This window comes from Apus apus, chromosome 10 (genome assembly GCF_020740795.1).
Source record: "Apus apus isolate bApuApu2 chromosome 10, bApuApu2.pri.cur, whole genome shotgun sequence".
NCBI classification, from domain to species: Eukaryota; Metazoa; Chordata; class Aves; order Apodiformes; family Apodidae; genus Apus; species Apus apus.
This window is the reverse complement of record NC_067291.1, coordinates 8,186,794-8,206,712: the sequence shown is the minus strand read 5'-3', so window position 1 is coordinate 8,206,712 and position 19,919 is coordinate 8,186,794. Positions and strand designations below refer to the sequence as shown.

Sequence of the window (19,919 nt, the reverse complement as noted above, 5' to 3'; positions counted from 1 at the left end):
TTAACACATTTGCCCTGAGGATTGTGGCCCAATAACCTGTTCAGTTTACAAAACAAGGCTAAATACTTAAAAAGCAAAACAAACAAGCAAAACCCCCACATACTACAGCAATACACCAACCTAGAAACCAACATCAGATTCAGACACCTACTCTGCAGGCACCTAGGCAGCAACAAATCCCAGCCCAACAGAACTGCAACTGCTTCACTTTTTGTTTTCCTTTGTCTCAAGCTTTACTCTACTAAGAATTAAAAGTTAGGGTTTTTTTAATAAAGCAATTGTCACTTTACACAACTAGTCAAACGTCAGCATAGGAACACAAACAAATTAAACTAGGGCTACACAGACATAATAGTGACTTTACAAATATCTACACCCCAAGACTTGACCAAAGAATGAGGGAATTCTGGCATTTCATCCCCAATAAAAGTATGCCTAATATATTAAGCTAAATCAGGGTTCAAAAGATGACCAAAGAAACAGAACTGAAGCCATACAAATTTGACAAAGCTCCACACATCAAATTAATAGGTTTTAAAAGACAAATATTTTGAAACAAGAACAGGTTTTTTGCCTTGCACACAGTCTGCTAGCTCCTTCCATCTGCTGCCACACAACCTACCATCAGAACTTCTTTAACAACTACTAGGTTGCTTTTGCTTATTTCCTTAGGGAAGATACCTCTTTGGTGACAGTTTACCTAACTGAAAAAAAAAACCAACCACAACATTCTCGTTTGCTGCCACTAGCTGAGTCCTGCACTGCCACATTAATTCCTCCTCCCTAAGGTGCCAATATCCAGGTTATTTATACATATTTTATGCCTTGTGCTCTCCTGCCTGAACAACAGGAAACCCAGAATTCCAGCACAAATTGCAAAGAATTCATGTTACAAGCTGCTCTGAGTCCCTGGAAAACACAAAAGAAAGTCACTTCAAAACTCAAACCTCCTCACTGAGGATGTCTTACCATCCTCAAGGTTCTTTCAGGCTGTATAGATTTTAAGATCCTCCAAGCTAGGTATGGCAGCCCTCCCCAGTCATCACTTCAAGCTCCGGGAAGTTTACATTTCTCATTTCTGACCTTACAAAACAGATGTATGGAGAGCTGTCCTGCCCTCCCACCACCTTCATTTCCTAATTAACCTAAGAAAATGTTGGCATTCCTTTATTCACTGCAGTTTCTCCCAGATTTCACTCGAGGCAAGACAGCTTGGGAAAACTTCAGCATCTTGGGTATGGAATATACAGTTACACACTCTCTGGAACATAACCCTCTCCGAGGGATTTCCAACCAGTCTTAACAACACTGTTGACTTCTGGCAACCCCAGACCTTCTCAACACCTCACACATCTGTCCTTCTCAATGCAGAACAGCATTCCACACAAATGAAAATGCTTAAAAGTGTGCAGACAAGACCCAGCAGGCCTAGGCACATTTTTCTCCAAACTGGGCATTCTGTAAGCAGAGTGAGGCAATACAGAAGACTAGAGGCAGCTCAGCCTCCTGAGTTCAGAGGCTCAAATTAAAGATAGATCAACCCAGTTAGCAACAAAACTACACGACCCTTGAAAATGTCTTCTGCTAATGTTCTAGTAACTGAGCACAAACTTGTCTCTATCCTGTTATTCATAGTAAAGAAGAAATATATAGCAATGCAGACAAGTTACATAGAAAGTCAATGTTTCCAGAAAAGCAGGAACAAATGAGAATCTCAGCAAAATTCTAGAAATTCTTAAAAGAAAAATCTTTGAAGAAAAATAAGATTTTACATAACACAACTTGTATCAGCTATAGTAAAGGATGCACATATTTAAATAGCAGTTTCCTGTTTTCTTATTTATAAATCTCTCTTCTGTATGCTCTGCTGATATACAGTATCATCACAAAACAGAAATTATAAAGTTGAAGTAACAATTTACTGCATATGGCTAGTCTTAAATTGACAGAACTTTATTAATTTGAGAATGGGTACCTCATGATTGATGACGGTCCAGCCACAAGATGAATCACTGTCACTGGAATTTTCAGACATTTTCAAAGCACACTGCAAGTAAAAGTGGACTTTTTAACATGCAAGATAAGCAATTTCACCGCTTTCTTGAAAAAAAATAAAGGAAACAGAAGAATCCAAATCCTGATGTCACAGACCACACTAAATCACAAATTGTTATTCTGGGGAGGGGCGGGGGCGAAGACTGAATAAAAGTTTAGAGAGAAAGTATATTAATTTGTACATATTTCTTATTATCTTTTTTATACTTGGAGCACATAGGGCTTTGCTAGGTACGTACCTCTTTTAGCCAGCCAAAAAGCTCTTGGGCTACCCAAAACCACACACAGAAGACTAGCCAACAAACCATAATTAAATATAAAATTTGTCTGTAGCATCATTTTAAGTTTAAGTCATGTTTCAGTAGGTGAAGTCATTTCTGAATTGAGGCATGCACATGAACCAGTTTGCTCAAGAAAAACACTTTTTTTTGAAGACACAAATTTGGACCTTTTCCCCATTTCTTCCACTCCTTTCAAGTACTCTTAAAAATACTGTGAAAATTAAGAATTAAAAGAGCACTTGAAAAGTACAAAAACCAAATGAAAAAACCTGAAGTACAAATTTTACTTGTTACAATACTAACAGATGCCTTTGGTAGTTATTTTCAAAAGAGAGTTCAGTTGCCTGTTTATTTTTTTCCTGTACCAGGAATACAGAGTTCATTATTGTTACATATTCAGATTACTTTTTTTAATTCCTAACTAACAGAAAGACTTTTACAAGAAATAGAATGCATTTCTTGTTCCTTAAAATAAAATTATATCAAGTTGTTAAATAATATAAATTTATATTGGTGAAAAAAAAACTTCCCAGAAATTGCAAATTTTCCATTAATTGTGCATTATGTTATGCATCCAATGCAATAAACCAGCAAAATAAATTATGGTTCAAAAAAACCTGTTAATATGAATGTCATTTTACAGAAAAGTAGAGTTCTGAGAGCTCCAGACATCTGCCTTATTTCCCACACTTAAGTACTTTCGGTAAGAACACAAAGAAAATAACCTATTTGTTTAAAATTATTTACTCTCTACTTTATCATCAACCCTGTCTTTACTCCCTGTTTTTTAACACAGAAAATATACACAAACCTTGAATTAGAACATCTACATAGGCCAGCGTGGCTAGAAATCTGCACAACAGAATATATAAATTCTAATTCCGTTTAGGTTTCTTTAAAAATACAGTAAACACTTGTCTGATATCTCTGCATTATGGCAGTTAACATATGTTTTTCTAATATGATACTTTTTCCTTGTCATCCTCAACTATTTTATGTGGGGTTCCTCTGTAAAAAAGGCAGTGGTGAGAATTACAACCACAGTTTATAAAGCAAAAAAAACTGACTAAGAATCAACTTGGATATCAAACGTAGAGAAACTTGATTTCCATTTATCATAAAGCCTTACTTTGAATATGGTTGTCATTTTCCTTAGATCTTTTTCTTCCTTCATTAGTGCTCTTCCTGGAATCTCAGGTAGGAAACACCAGGGCATGTTTTATTTTGGGTTGGTTGATTTTGTTGGATTTTTTAGAATCATATTCAATCAACATTTTTTTATTTTATTGTGTTTTTTTTTTAATCATACTTCTTCAATCATCAAAATAACCAGTGCACAAATGGCAAAGACTGCATTCCAAAGTTCTCATAATACAGTCACATCTGCTTGCTGTCATTAAATTATTTTTAATTTGAGCAGGCATTTAGCAGCAGCATTCCTTTCAGAGGAGGGTTAACTACCAGCACCAGAACTTGCCATCTATCAGAAACCTGGCCACCTTGCAAAAATTGTACTGGTGATCTGAAACTGTCTTTTAAGAATTCTCTTCAGTATAAAAACATTCTCATTTATTTTTCTACAGTTCAGTGAGGAGAAAGATAAGAGTATCAAACTTACTGTCAGTGAAAACCAAACATTTTGTGTAACCACAAAAAATACAGTTTGGGGCAAATATAGAACAGGCTACTCAGTCCTTTCTAATGAGCCTGATCTCCACTGTGGAAGAAATTCAGGCTGTGGTTTCATAACATGGAAATTCCAGTTTTAGTGCTAGAGATGAAAACAATGAAGTCACATAATGCAAATCCTTTAACAGCCTAGAAAAAAATAATCTGTTGATTCAAGTGCATTTTCAAATTTTGAAAGGGCAAGTTTTAACAGCAGACTCTGTGCTGGACATGGTAACATCTGTCCTCCTCCAGCTAACTCAGCATTTCATCATGGCTAACAGCATCAACACTACTGTGCTCTCCATCTAGACCAGAGAGGGACAGGTAACTGAGCACTGCTAAAACCAACCAAGGCCCCACAGAGAACCAAACGTCTGCCCTTCCCAAACAAAAGCTTCAGGACCCAACTATCTGAGTACTCGCATAATCAAAAAATATTTTTAAAAAACACCACATAGAAACAAGCAGACCAACAATCATCATTTTCTGTTACTTGTGGGCCTCGATAAATGGCCTTGAGTTACAAGTGACTTACATAGTATTCAACTAGAATATTATACTAATTGATCATAAAAGTTCTTAATATAAAGAAAAATAATGGAATAAAAAAGAATAATTATAAAATCATTTAGGTTGATGGGTAGAACCGCTAAATTAACTGAAATTATTAAAAATTGATAGATAGCATGACATCAGAATGAAGGGCACTTCCAGGGTTGCTAGACCCCTCCGGCACATTCAGCAAACATACGTGTATAAAACATGTATGAGAGTAAAGCATGTTATTAATTACAAACAGCTAGCTCTAAAAGAGCAAAAAAACACCTAGGTACAGTGTTCCTAAACCTCAATCATCAGCTACAGTAAACAGCTTATTTCTATTAAAGATTACTAAAACACATATAGTCATAACTAAATCTGGGGTCAGATCCAATCCCATAAGTAAAAGTGAAACAGGGAAGAGTAACTTGAGCACAATGGCAATACTGACCTACTCAAAAAAAAAAAACAAACAACAACCTTCACTGGCTTGTGTTATCCACCACCAAATGACAAAGACCAACTAAGAATCAGTACACTTCTACCAGCCCCAAGGTGCTGGATATGGCTGGCACATTCTTCCCAAATGCAAGCTATCTTAAAAATGTAGCTGTGGGCAGGAATCAGGCACGAAGCCTGCAGACCTCCCAATGCATCGAGATGATGTGAACGGGTGCTAGGCCTGTAACAGCAGAGGTAACTGGAGGATAGAGTATTCCACAGCTCCTGTATGTCAGGCCAAGGTGGAAGGATAAAAACAGTCCCCACACACAGCTTCACTGGTTTGGCTTCTCACTAAATGCCTTAATCACCACTGTTTTCCAAAAGAAAGTTACAGTTCTTCTATACTCCAGTTTAAACTATGAAACTGATTTGAGGCCCAAAAATGTCCTACACTCTCGGTGATGTCAACTTTTAGCTTTATATTTAGACAAAATAAATACTCATTATATTCAGGGTTCAACCTCTATGCATTTTTGTTGGGTCAGGGCAGGGGAACAGAGAATCAGAAGTGTGAACTACTTTTCTAACTTTAGTGAAATGCAAATCAGAAGCGTAAGGTGTAAAAGTTTACAGCCCATATGCATTGTTAATGATGTAATACCATGTTATCCTATATAGCCATATAAAAATAAAGGACATGCCACATCATATTTATCTGCTGTGAGGCAGAATAAACACCAGTGTCAGAAAAAATAACCATTCCAGCCTAAACAAACCCCTAACAGCTTCCAACCCCCTAAAGAGGATTTCCTAAACTACAAAAAAAAACCTCAGTAAGCGCCGACAAAGAAAAAAAGATTAATAACAAAGCACCACTAAGAATTAGTGTTCTCTACAGTTTGTTGTGCAGTCATTCCAAGTACAAACTCATAGTTCCCTTCTACAGTAGCTTCTTTGTTGCTCAGCAGAAATAAAACTATGCTGAAGTGGTATCACACTTTGGGGTTGTCATGCAAGTTTTTTATTTCTACTAAGCAGTGTCATTTCCTCCCCAAAATAAGGTTCTTTTCACGACTGTATTTCGCAGCCCCTGAAGCCCATTCCCTCGCTGTCACTTCCAGCAGGGCAGAAGCGGCTCCCAAGAGGCAGCAAAGCCCAGCCCAGCGCCCGCTGCTCCTCACAGGTGTGACGGGATCACCTGCAGCTGCCCGCGGCGCGGAGCCAGCACAGCCAGAGCCACAAGAGCACCGTTTATGAAACCCAGCACCTTGCATCAGCCACAGCAACACGGGCAGACGATGGCAGAGAAGGAAGTTGGCACCCGCCGGCGCCCAGGGCCAGGGCCGGCGCGGCGGGGCACGCTGCCCGCTCGGCCCCCGCACAGGCGCGGCCGCCCCGCAGCGCCCGGGGACTCGCTCCGTGCGACCAACAGCGGCTGCCCCGACCCCCGCGGGCTCTGCCGCGCTCCGGGCAGCCCCTCCGCGCCCCCCGCGAGGCTGGCACCGGGAGCCTGGCACCGGGAGGCGGGCACCGGGAGGCGGGCAGTCCCCCCGCGGGCCGGTCCCGCCGCCTACCTGAGCGCGGCCCCGGACGGGGCCCGGCACAGACGAGGGGCCGCCGGCTGCAGCCGCCCGTGACGCCGTCAAAAACAACACCGACCGACCCGCCCGGGCCGGCGCCTGCGCGCGGCGCCCCGCCCCGCAGCACCCTGGGCAGCGCAGTCCGGCCCCGCCGCGGCCCCTGGGCCCGAGCGCCCGGCGAACTACAGGGCCCGGCCTGCACCGCGGGGAGGCCCGGCCCGCCGCCCCGGCTCCCGCTGCCATGGCAACCGCACCGCCGGGACCGGGCCCAGCGGCAGCGGGTAGGGCCGGGCCGGGCCGGGCCGGGCCGGGCCGGGCTTGGGCCGGCGCGGAGGGAGCGCTGAGGGAGGAGGCGGCTGGAGAGGGGCGAGGGCAGCAGGGCGGGCTTGCGGGCCGCCCGGTCCTGCTGTTGGTCCTGGGGAGGGATCGCGGGGGCACCTGCTGCAGGGGGAGCGTTCGTTAGATGTAATCCCGGGATAACCAGGCAGAGCGACAGCCCGCTCTGCCTTTATTACGTGCGAAAATTGCCCGAACTAAGGTTAGGAAACGAACAGCAAAAGGAAAACCAACCAACCAGCAACCCACACACAAAGAGGCCCAGCACAGAACACCCCGCCAACCAGACTGAAAAAAAGCACAGAACCACACAGTATGTGGACTGGAAATAATGGATCCTTCTAGTCTTGGGCAGGTGGAAAAACACAGATACCTGTGAATTAACTAATTTGGAAAGTCTCCCCACAGCACAGGCTTGGACTAGGACACCTGCGGCCACGCGGCTCCGGGAGCGGCTGCCCCCCAGAGCCACCTGCAGCGGGGCAGGTAAGGCAGCTCCCCCCGCCACACACCCAGACCCCAGCTCATCCCTGGGCACAGGACAGAGCTGATCCTAAAGCCCAGCAATTAAGGCCTCGGCAGGGCTCTCATATTGGCGCAAGACCCGAAAGGCAGACAACAGGCCTCGTTAATAAACAACGTAAAGGAAAAGTCAGAATTTCTTACTTTAATTTTATCTAAGCTAGCAATTTAAATGTTGTTTTCATTGCTTACATGACTGAGAAACAAAAAAGATTTCATGGCACCCCTGAGGAACAGCAGGCTTTGAATGGCCTCCTGAGGGAGGTACTTTGCTCAGTGCAGTTGCCCTACATGCTCATCAATGCAGTATTAGAGCACTTTCCATTAACGTGCTAAAAAGTATCTGTCATATGTTAATTCACTCCCTACCAAAATTAGGAAAAATGCATGCACGTGAACATGAGCAAGGAAGTATAGTCATATGGAGGTTTGTTCAGGGCTTTGTTTTAGCATACATGTTTCTATATATTAGAAAAGTCAAAACCAGTTCAAACCATCTACAAAGCCTTGCTATATTCTTACTTTCATATTTTTATTATCCATACCAATTAGTTCTGCTGCACATAAAGATACTTTCTATGCTCAAGATTATCGCTAATGCAGAAGTTGATGCAAATTCCATTTTTTACTATACTTCATAGACAACATGAGTCCATTTATCACTGTCCACAGTTTACTAAATAAGGTCAAAAGTCAGCAGTGTTCAGTTCCTCACTCTCCACTGTGCACGTATTTCAATAAGTCTTGAGCAACATTTGCTCTGACCACAAACACTTAACAACTTTGAAATACTTTGCCCTGTTACTTAAAAGACCGAATTAAAACCCATGTCCTTAGCAGGGAAAGAAGATGACTTCTGCTGAGGACCTGCCATCAAGTCTGACCACTGAGCAAAACCCATCTCCTCCTCTGCCACTCTGCGCAAATCCTGGCAATCCAGTGTTCTCCTGTATGCTGGACCCCAAAACACTCATGACCAATGGTTCTGTGACAAAGCCTCAGGTTTTACTGTTTAAAACAACTTCAAGTGAATATGGTGCTATACCAGTTGTCTCACAGATGGTACCCTGTACTTACCATCCAGTGAATCACACCTTTTCAAAACACTTACTCACTTGTGGGTTTTTTGAAAATAACTCTTTAAACACTGCCATTGACAGAAACAGGGTATGTGATGACATGAATTTCCAGAACACTCTGTAAAAGTGCATGTCCATCTTTTTGTCATAGACCTAGACTAGACACGTAGCTGTAAGAAAACAAATCTGACTGACTTCAGTCATTTTGGGAATAACTGCCAATATCCGATTTATTTTGGTTTTGCTGGTTTGAATAAGATGTATCAAAAAGGATGTAGTCCATTTGATGATACAGTTTTCTCAATCAGACCTAAGCCCATAAAAATAAAACTTTTGGAACTGGTATCATAAATGTGGATCTCTAATTTTATTGAAAGAGTTAAGCGCAAGAGGTGTTGACATGAATGTTTCTTTGGTTTAAAGTATTTTCTGGTTTTAAAACTTAAAGTCAGTTGCCACATTTCTATTTCTCAGGACACTAATGCCAACATAATGCATATGACTTTGTATGGTGTACACACCATCAGCTCAGGTCAGAAGTTTAACATCCATTTGCTCCCAACATAATCAGATGAAACAGGCAGATACTGTTCATGCCACCGAGCACATTTAGTTCCCTACCCTTTAAAGAAAGCACTGTTTCTATTTCATAGCAGGAGAAAAAGGTGTTTGTCTACATCAAAAAGAGCCTTAATTAGCTGTAACAAATCAGTCCAACACAAATAGCATATATAGATGTATACAGATTGTTCTGGATCCAAAACAGAAGATCAGAAACTTCAAAGGAGTGTCTGCTTCTTCGCATTTACTTTTTCCCATTGCCAGTGTCTCTCCTCCTTAGCCCTCACTTCCCCTCACTAATTACATTAAAGAAAATAGCCATATTTTGGCAAGTACACCATTACACTCAACTGAGGCACTAAAGCTCCTGCACTGTCCTTCTTCCAGCTGCTATAAAGGAAGCATTTTCACCCCCTTCCATTGCAAAGCAGTAGGTATCTGTAGGAAAGAAGGAACATTTCTGACTCACCTCAGCACTCTAGGCTCTAAGGAAAAGCAAGTGGAAGCAACACCTGCCACCTTCTCCCTGTTTCAACAGTGTAAAATTTACACAGAATAACATATACCTGCATAACACATTTTCTGCTAAAGACAGAAATCAGTCATAAATGGTATTTAGTGCTACTGAAAGGAGTGTAGTTGAAACGGTCCCAATTTGGATAGAATGCTCAACAAAACAGAACCACTTCAAGTCCAGTGTTTCAGACTGTCACAGTAACACAAAGGCTAACACATCTCTACAAACAATACAATTCTAAATTACATTTTTCCGCTATTCAAAACGGGCAGGACTTCAAAGCATGGTGTCATGTTTCATGTAATTTTACAACATTTGTAACCTTACCAGGATGTTCCCTTTTCTGAGACTCTTTAATCACAACAACATCCCCGAGATACAGCCGATATCAACGAAGCACAAATTAAAATACTAGCTCAAGAAAAAAATATATTCTCAAGTAAGTAACAATTGTTTTTGTTTTAGAATATGCTTTCCAGTTACAGTTTAAGATTGCTAATTGTAGTAAGATGGAAGAAGTCATATTCATTGATAGGACAATTTTTCACAGGATTAATTTACTACTATACTACAATACAACACTAAAAATGTATAATTTTTCCAATGACCTTGTTTGGTCAGCCGAAAAGTTGCTTCAAAGTAGTCTGAAAATATTCAATGTACATCACTTAATGTTAAAAAGCATGTTCTGCTTGACATAAAACCTACCTCTATGCTCCCAGGTGGAGGTTTTCCAAATTAGATGCCTGAATTAGAGTATCTAAATTCCCTGTCTTAGTTTCAGATGTGCCAAACACTATGAACAACAGGAAGAAAGCATATAACCATAACCATGCAACACACAACTGTTCCAGCTTTAGTGGAGAACAGAATGATAAGAAGTTAACAGATGTTGACTATATGGAGCTACTGAAGTTGTTTGAAAGCCATTATCTAGATTCAGTAGATATTTCCAGAAAAATATTTAATTTAGCTATGAGTAACTTTAAATCAAGTACCAAAAGCATTTTAATATTCAACTCACTAGTATTTCACAGAAAGCAAAAATGTATCAAATACATATAAAACATATTTAATCTTATTTGTTATAATACTGTACTTTCAAAAAATAGTTATTCATATATCCAGACTTTTACCAATTCTGTAGGTGTTCTGAATGAAACAGAAAAATGTCTAGTTAACAACATACTGAAGAGAACTCACATTCTTTCTCATACCCTCCAAAAAGCCTCCCTGTCAAAATGTTCCTTTTCTTTTAATACATATTAAGAATCTTGTTTTGTTCCACGAAGTAGGTGTCGAATCTTCTCAGCATCTTTTTCTATAGTTTTATTTTTAGGATCAATCTTGAGAGCTGCTTCATAATCCTGGAGACCTATTATAGATACATTAATAACAATGTCAATCAATAATGCAAGAGCATCTTCTTCAGCAACTAACTGCAAAGAACTGCTCCCTTGTCAAATGCATAAGTTATTGATCTTGAGTTTTACTGTTGGGCAAGATGGAATGAGAATTACACTAGGTTTAACTTCTGACAGTAAATAAATTTAAATTTTGTTTCTGTTATTTTATGAGACATTTTAGTGGAAACACCCTGCTGCACAAACATTTCCAGGTGCTGAAACATGAAAACAGAGCCTCTTCATTCACATACGCACACACACACTTACATATGTGTGTGTGCATGAGGGGAGTGTTCAAAGTGTGCTGCAGAACAGCTAAATAGAAATTACTTGCATGTCACTATAAATCCATGTGCATTTTTTCACAAAATCAAGGTCTCACCTTCAGTATATAATTCCAGCTGACAAAATGCTGTTCCTCGTCTTACATATGCTTTTACTCGAGCACTCTCGTTATCAGGAACTGGTGGTGTCAGCAGTTCTAGTGCCTTTACAAATGAAAACACCCAAAATACTCAGAGGCAGATTTTCCAAAACTGTTTTTTTCTCATTTAAACACAATTATCTTACCTAATTACTATTACTATACAGTAACATAATAACTATTCAAATAGAAATAGAAAACAACTCTTCACATTTAACTATACGGTCTGCACGTCAAGTCATTAAGAATTGTATCTGTCACCCCATGGTTTGCTAAATACAGTTTAATTGCCATAGCAAAAAACTTACAAATACTATTTTAAATATTTATTGCAGTCAAATATTAAATTCTGTCTTCATACATATTACATACCATGCTACCAAAAAAAAAAAAAAAAGCAGCCCTAAAAGAGCACATATGTTGTAGCAGGAGCTACTAGAAAAAACAAGTTTCAAGCTTCAAGTACTTAATAGATCAAAAAATAATAATTCTGGGAAGACTTTCTCCAGATTATTCAGGTGCCATACTTCTCTCTCACTGCACAAAAAATGGCTACTAAAACATGTCTGGTTTGATGGGTGCTTTTTTTAAGGCATCCTCCTCATCAATATAAACGTGTTTGGTTTTTTCTTTCCTATCAAATGAAAAACACCCAAACATACACAAAAGGTATCTGTGTATTTTTTTTTTTTTTTCTGCTAGAAGTTATCTTTTTCTCAAGTGTATATATTGCTGCAATATTTTACCTGTCAACAAACATGTCCTGAGTTAACATATTTGTCCCAAATGTGTGGGAGCATGGTTTGAGCTGGTTTTGGTTGTTGTTTTGTTTTTTATCTAAATTTCTGGAAGTTCATTAATCAACCACTGTCAAATCTTAATATTTCACTAAAGCTTCATTATATCAATTTTGAATTTAAAATTTTTGAATCACTCTAATAATTATTTACAGATCTGCTTGAAACAGAAGCATGACAGTTACAAATCACACTCATGTACAAGACGACAGTCTGAGAACCTATAGACTTATACCTTTGAGGAATCTTCAATAGCTTTATGTAAGTTTCTCAGTTTGAGGTGGCAAGCAGCACGATTCAGATACAGCAGGGGAAGCTGATTGTTTAGCTGCACTGCAAGGTTGTAAGCATTTACAGCAGCAAGATAGTTTCCTGTTGCAAACATTTTGCTAAGGAGAAAACAAAAAGTGAAACACGCACTTTAAACAAGGTAATATGTCACAACATCAGCATCTACTTACTGTTAACAATTCATTCTCAAATTTTTGAAGTTTTAGCAGCTTTTCCTTGGAAATTGCCATTTCTAGCCTTTTCTGAGAACAACATAGCTGCAGTTCAGTCAAAGTTTATGCTGACAACATAGCACACAGACACACAACAAAACCAGCCACTGCTTAAAAACAATGAAGAACAGTAAGAGTGGACACATCTGTGCAAGACAGGACTAACTGAAAGCTATGTATCTGGTTATGACTGCCTCATCAAACCTTTCTGTGTAACACAGCTATATAAAGTACCAATAATTTTATTAAACTTCCTAAGTTTGTTTTAGACAGATATTTAACCTCTCAATAAGAAGTACAAATGAAAGAAAATCCACTTAGGTATAACACTGCACTGACTTAACTGTCCTCATACAAGAATATGCGTTATGTGTTGACAATGATTTTGTCTATCAAGAGCTTCAGCAGTTACATCTCATGACTTGATCAGATTCAAACCCTGTGAGCTGTCAATAAATTCTCTGCTATGTAGACATTCACCATCTGCTTTGAGGATAAACAGAAAATATCAAAACTAAACAAATGACACACACTATATAACTAATATTTCATTTTAAATACACATTCAAGTGGAATCTGTCTTACTTTCCTTTGTCCTTTAACCAATCTGGGTTCTTCTCCTCTTCTTTTAAATCTTCCAGCTCAGATAAATCAGCACTTAAGGTTCTTCGAGCTTCTGCTTGTTTACGTAGCCACTGTAAATACACAATGTGCAAGTACTCTTTCTGAAGGAAAACTCAAATCCAAAAAAGGATTTTGCTTTCATATCATCACTCACCCCTACCAAAAGAATTCTATTTGCCACTTATTTTGGACAGAGAGAAATATTTAATAATGTCAAATATAAAGAACTTCCAAGTTTCCCCAAGTATTTTATTACTATGTGAGAAGTAAGGTTACTGCATGACTAATACATTTTTGTTTGATTTGGAACTCCCCAAATTACTCTGTGTGTTCATTTAATAGAGCTCAAAAGAGCTAACTGTGAACTTCTTTTTAAGAAGACAGAACTTAAAGAATCTTAAATATAAGAGTAAAGACATTTCAAATTAGGTACTTCAGGGAAAAAAATTAATATTGCTGCTTTGTTTTGTTTTGTTTTCTCTCCCAAAAAAAGGAACATGCCATTTATTACTTTGCACAATCACATGCTTGGTGAAAATAATTTTTATAAGTGCTTATTTAAATCTTAATTTAAATAAGACTGCCTTACTTGGAAGATAAAAGTATTGTACAGGTTACATTCCTTGGACAGGTAACATTCAGGTAACTGAATACACAGTAAATAATAGGAAGCCAGTTAGAAGCATGATACTAAAACAGGGAGCAATCCTTACCTCCTCCTCTTCTGCAACACGAGATTCTCGCAGAGCTGTAGGAAAAACTCGTGCTGTAAAGTTGACTTCAATTGTAGCAGCAGATCGAGGAGCTGGTAACTGTTCTTCCTTTAAATTGTCTGAAAACATGCTGCAGGAACCATGACCTGGGAAAATAATTGGAGTACTGGAAATGAAAAATGAAGCAAAAGAGATTTTTCTGGCTTTCTACCAAAGTCCAAAGTATACCTAACTTAGAAATTCTGCACATTAGAACTAAGGCTCTAACAGCTCAAGAAATGTTTAGACTTGTTCTTTTGAAGGGGACATTCAAGAAAATGTTTGTTCCTGCTGTATCATGTCATCTTTTTACTGGGTACATTATCATCTGTCACAAATTAACTTAAGCTCCTCTTGCACCACCATCTCTGTCACTTACATGATTCTCTGACAAGGCGACTGCAAAAGCTAAAAATAACCTTACCAAAACAAACAAACAAAACAAAAATGAAGTATTTTCTGATGGTTTAGTCCCCGGAATTTTGTCTCTGTGGAGCCAAGTCATGGGATAGAGGGAGCAAAAGGAGAGGGCAGATTTCTAGGAAATCCAGCAGTTAGATTACCTCAGGTAACATGAACTCCACCCTCAAAGAGTCTGCATTACACCGTCAGAAAGGCTTTCTGGTTTACTTTTCTAAAGCTTAGAAAAAAACCTGCCCTTGTGTTTCCGAAGACTTCAAACAAGGGCTAAGTACTCACTTGCTTTAGCTCAATAAAGTGCCTGAAAATAAAGACACAAAAATAACTGCAAACTAAAATAATCAATTTAGTATTATGAGGAAAGACTAAGAGACCTGGGGCTTTTCAGTCTAGAGAGAAGAAGACTGAGGGGGAATCTAATTAATCTCTATAAATACATGAGGGCTTCAAGAAGGCAGGGACAAGCTCTTTTCACTTATGCGCTGTGATAGGACAAGGGGCAATGGACTTAAACTTGAGAACAGGAAGTTACATCTCAACATGAGGAAGAACTTCTCTACTGTGAGGGTTACAGAGCACTGGAACAGGTTCCCCTGAGAGTTTGTGGAGTCTCCTTCTCTGGAGACTTTCAAGACCTGTCTGGATGCCTTTCTGAGTGACCTGACCTTTTTGGTTGGTTTGTTTGGTTTGGTTTTGGTTTTGGTCCTGCTCTGGCAGGGGTGTTAGACTCAATGATTTCGGAGGTCCCTTCCAACCCCTAATATTCTGTGATTCTGTGAAAGAATGATAAATGATGAATTAGAAACATCCAGGAATAAAGTTAGACCCACACTTCCAAGAATTACAAAATATACTCCAATAATACAACCTTTAGTATGTTTAAGCCTGGTCTTAGAAGTTCCTTCATTAGGAATCCTAGTTTCATTATTTTTTTCCTTTTTCTTCTCCTTCAATTGCTCTACTTCTTGATGCAGTTCCTCTTCTTTTTGTACTCTCTTTTGTTTCTCAGCATCTTTTTGCTTTTTTTCCCATAACTCCAACTCCTCAGTGACCTTCTGCCGCTCCTTTTCTTTCAGAGCTTCAATTCTTCTTCTTTCTGCTTCTTCTAGCTGTTTGAATTATAAACCAATGAGATATGTAACATCTGACAATAACAGGATGACTAAGTAAAAGTTACCCTTACCAGTTTCATGTCCCAAGCATAGTGTCATCATTAATGTGATTGAACGGAGTTAGTAAAGATGCTTAAAAATGATGGGGAGAGTAAAGATTTCTGATGAGTTTTAGAAGTCATCTCTTGTAACCATCTTGCTACCACTACCCAGGTATGATCCAGACACATTCAGAAATAAATTTTACATGTAAACAGTGAAAATCCTAGCCATATTCCAATCCAGATCTCTGCAATATACAGAAATGTAAAGTATATGGCTTAATTTTAATACACTGTTTCATATTTCCCCTCTTCGAGACTGAATGGATACAACAGTGCTACTAAAAGTCAATCACTACAGCTCATTTTGGTCCAAATTTTTGCAATCTTAAAATATCACTGTACTTTTAAAAAAACCTTTTAAAGAAAAATGAAGTGACCAGACTATACACATCAAAATGTTGAAGAATGTATCTCAAAATACACATAAAGGGCAGAACGACAAAGATACACACACACAGAAGGCAACACAGCAAGTCTAATGCAAAATATAACTATGAATATGTCAGAATATTTTTTTATAAATCAGTTATTTTGACAGTGCCAAATGACTAAACACGTGCACTGATGCAAAGGCCACAAAAATTTAGTTCTGCAACATTAATGTAGTTTCCTTTCAACTGACAAAAATCTGAGTTCCTCACCAAAAAAAATAAATTGTTAGTATTACTAATGGAAAATAGCAATTTGTAAGTAATAGAATTGAATCATAGAATCATCCTGGTTGGAAGGGACCTTGAAGATCACCAAGTCCAACCATACGCTAAATCCCCCTACCATAACCTAATTTACAGGTTCAGTGCTTAAATCATGTCACTAAGCACTATATCTACATTGCTATTAAACACTTCCAGGGATGGTAACTCCACCACCTCCCTGGGCAGCCTGTTCCGCTGTCCAACCACTCATTTTTCTGTATCATTCTCATATTTGGTAGTAGGTATGTTTTAAGTTCAAAGAAATAACAATGTTCAGCACCACTGTAAAAAAAAAAAAAAATGGTACTTTTCATATTTTTAAGGGACATCTAGCTAAGCAGCTGCCAGATTAGTTGGTCATTGCTTACATGTATGTGTCTTGTAGAGTTCCTTCTACACTTACCTTCATTGTGGCCTCCAAGGCATATTTTCTGTGTTTCTGTCTTGTAACTTGTTTTGCTTCTGCCTCCTCTTTTGCCTTTTCATGGGCTTTTAAAACAGCATTCTCTCTTATACATTGCAGTTCCTCCTTGCTAGCTTAAAAAACAAGTTATAACTATTTTAATGATTTAGGCCTGAAGTTCTACAGTTATGTACCATATTAAAAAAAAAAACGATTCCTTTTGTTACTTTGCCTGGGAAAATGCAACACAGTTCAAATTCCATAAAACAGTCCCTATCAAGCCCATCTTTACAAAAGAAAAACTAAGATTTGCTTACACAAAAAACATAAGTTTCACAAGAAACATTGTTTTCTTTTGTGCCCACTACAGCACCTAGTTGTTCTTTGTTTTCATACACTTTCTATTTTTGGCAATGAACAACAAGATTTAATTTAGCAGATATTAAGCAGTAGAAGTTTCTCATTCCCTATAATAGTTTGCAAAGTTTCTGGCACAGTTTGGGTTTCTTCCATGCAACCTACTTTTCACAGGAGAGAACTTACCATTCACTAGAGTTAGGGAATCCCACATGGCCACTTCTTTTTTATACAAGGTGAAGAAAATGATTCCATTTTCAATCTTTGCTGTGCTATTTGTGTCATCAATAGGTGCATATAAAATGGCTTCAAATAAATAGGGAGGGATGCTTACCTATAAAAATATAATTCATGCTTACTAATATTTACCATTTGAAATTAAATCTTATCTGTTCAAAATGCTCAGAACCAGGACACAGTAAGCCTCATAAACACATGCTACTGATAAAACTAATTTGCTTATTATGCAGTATGGAGGTCATATATTTTATTAGACCAGATAAAAGCAATTGAAAAAGTTGGTTTTTCAGCACTGCAACAGACACCGTGGGCCTCAAATTTATAATTATTATGTATCAGGAGATGTGTATAATTCAGGCAGTTTATGAGAGAAGAGGCAGCTGGCACCTACTGAGCAGCAAGGGCATTAGTACCAAGAAGAACGAACCGTGGCAAAGCTGTTATCTCTAGTGCGACAGGTATTTAACAACCTGCAGTGTACAAAGGGAGATTATAGATTAAATATTATAAAAGATAACAAACTTGACAGCGCTGCCGGGGTGTATTAGGCGTGGGATTTAACAGAGCTATCAAATAAGGCCCAGCCACAGGCCCGGGGCCCAACACCGCCCTCACGGCGGCGACACAAGCGCGGCGAGACAAGCGAGGGCCCCACCTTCAAGTACCGTTCGGTGCAGAAGATGTTGGCGGGGGTGGCCCGCAGGCCGCGCAGCGGCAGCGAGAGGTAGAGGGCGGCGGGGCTCTGCCGCCAGCTGCAGCCCCGCAGCCACACCGGCATCGCCGTTGCCACGGCCGCTCACGGGTTGCTAGGGGCCGCGCCGCTTCCGGTGCCCTCTCGCCACACTTCCGGCCCCGCTGCCCCCGGAGCTGCAGCGGCAGGAAGGGGTGCCCACCGGTCTGGGAGCTTCTAGTAAGAACTGTTACAGTTGTGGAGTAATTTAGCGACACACCGAAACCTGCAAATCTCCTCTAAAAGCAGTAAGGTCCTACTGGCAGCTTCACGCCTTTGCCTCGCAATACAGTCCGCTTTGTTGCCAGAACTCGGGAGGCAGCTGCACGTGGCTGCTCCGCCTTCCGCAAACACACGGATCTGCCCCCGTAGAGTCCAGTGTACAGAAAGCAACTGCTTCCAGGGAATATGGATTGAAAGGCAAGCCCAACACATCTGGATAAACGCTGAGGTACATTTAAGCTCCTCAAAAGTATATATATATATATATATATAATTACTTAGAACTATCTGGAAAAAATCCTGAACCAGAAAGTCTAGTTTTACTCCTTTTCTTTCTTTTAAAATATAATAGAGAAGAAAGAGTTGAACATCACACACATTAGCTAAGATTTCTGATGTGTACCACTGAAGATGTAATTTTCATGTTCTACTATCTAGATTGCAAAGTAATGTTCAAATAGCAGTGGTTACTAGGTTACTATTAAGGTGTGTGTGTATATGTACATATGTGTGTCTGTATATATAGATATATGAGTAGATACCACAGAGGTTTAAAACTTTCAAAGCAAGATATCCATCATAACTGACAGGATTTGATTTCTGGGTTATTCTCCACACTCAGTCACCCACACCAGCACCATCTGGATAAATGCTTGCATGGACTGGGATCTAAGAACTGAATTAAATTCCTCATTCCAAGAGCATTCAAACGTCCAAGTGGAAAGAGATTTAACTGAAAGTCAAAAATGTGTTAGGGATTTTTAGCATGTGTAACTACTTTTTTTTAAATAAAAACACAAAGCAGGATTGATATTTGCAGACTTACAGTGGGATCTGCACCATGGCATGAGGAGTGTTGCTGTCAGTGGCGGCAGGCGAGACCTCTGTGGTTTATAGCTCTGAACCTGGACTGAAACCATGATGTCTCCATACACAGACTATTAGTCTAAGAAACTAAGAGAAAATAAAAATGCAAAAAAAATAAACCTGAGGAAAGATTCTCCTGTGAGAACACAACTGTTTGTTTTGAACCTGTCTTATGTTACCTCAATTTAGTATCTTTTAGTTGTCCATACTGAAGACAAACTTCACTCAAGTGCAGACAAGGATAAAACAAGGAAGTTAAAAGCACCCTTCTGTGCCATTCCATTTTGTATAGACCTTTCTCCATACCAAGATACATTCTTTTTTTTCCTAGAAAGACTCTTAGCTTACTTACATTTATTTTACATACCTTTATCTCCCTTGCTGACCTTTGAAGCTTTCCCACTTCTACTATATTGAAAAGGAGAGGCTGAAGCTACACACAGTAGTCAAAATCCTATTTGCCTGCTTCCTAGATGAAATAATAGAAGAGTTGGGGGTTGGAAGGGGTTGTGTTTTGGTTTAAATCAGGAGTTAGAATGGCAGCATTACATAACAGTAACTCAAATCCTACCAATCCAGAGTGCAGCTGGTGTCATCCAGAATACATCCTTCACTTTTGGAGAGGTCATTCCTGGACACTAAAAGCCTTAGATTTTTTGAGTGCTGGTCTTCTGCTA

The 19,919-nt window shown here is 39.4% G+C and overlaps 3 protein-coding genes across 6 annotated transcripts in view; 1 reads left to right on the top strand and 2 right to left on the bottom strand.

Moving 5' to 3' along the window:
• The window catches only part of CCPG1 (cell cycle progression 1), a 29,245-nt gene extending 22,581 nt beyond the window's left edge, over positions 1-6,664 (bottom strand). For all 4 annotated transcript variants that reach the window (XM_051628807.1, XM_051628805.1, XM_051628806.1 and 1 more), the window contains exons 1-2: positions 6,566-6,664; positions 1,976-2,047 (exon numbers count right to left, since the gene is read on the bottom strand). In XM_051628807.1, coding sequence (XP_051484767.1) covers positions 1,976-2,035 — 60 coding nt within the window. In that variant the 5' untranslated portion in view covers positions 2,036-2,047; positions 6,566-6,664. The remainder of the gene's footprint in view (positions 1-1,975; positions 2,048-6,565) is intronic.
• Positions 6,665-6,809: 145 nt separating this feature from the next.
• Positions 6,810-8,634, top strand: PIERCE2 (piercer of microtubule wall 2). The gene is made up of 3 exons (XM_051628607.1): positions 6,810-6,852; positions 7,316-7,393; positions 8,267-8,634. Exon 3 carries the CDS (start codon positions 8,279-8,281, stop codon positions 8,630-8,632), a length of 354 nt encoding a protein of 117 aa, XP_051484567.1. The 5' UTR covers positions 6,810-6,852; positions 7,316-7,393; positions 8,267-8,278; the 3' UTR covers positions 8,633-8,634.
• Positions 8,635-8,880: 246 nt separating this feature from the next.
• On the bottom strand, positions 8,881-18,233 carry DNAAF4 (dynein axonemal assembly factor 4). Its single transcript, XM_051628606.1, has 9 exons — positions 18,079-18,233; positions 17,370-17,517; positions 16,827-16,960; positions 15,381-15,621; positions 14,054-14,199; positions 13,302-13,411; positions 12,449-12,602; positions 11,375-11,480; positions 8,881-10,961 (listed from the first exon to the last, which is right to left on the bottom strand). Exons 1-9 carry the CDS (start codon positions 18,199-18,201, stop codon positions 10,852-10,854), a joined length of 1,272 nt encoding a protein of 423 aa, XP_051484566.1. The 5' UTR covers positions 18,202-18,233; the 3' UTR covers positions 8,881-10,851.
• Positions 18,234-19,919: the final 1,686 nt, after the last annotated feature.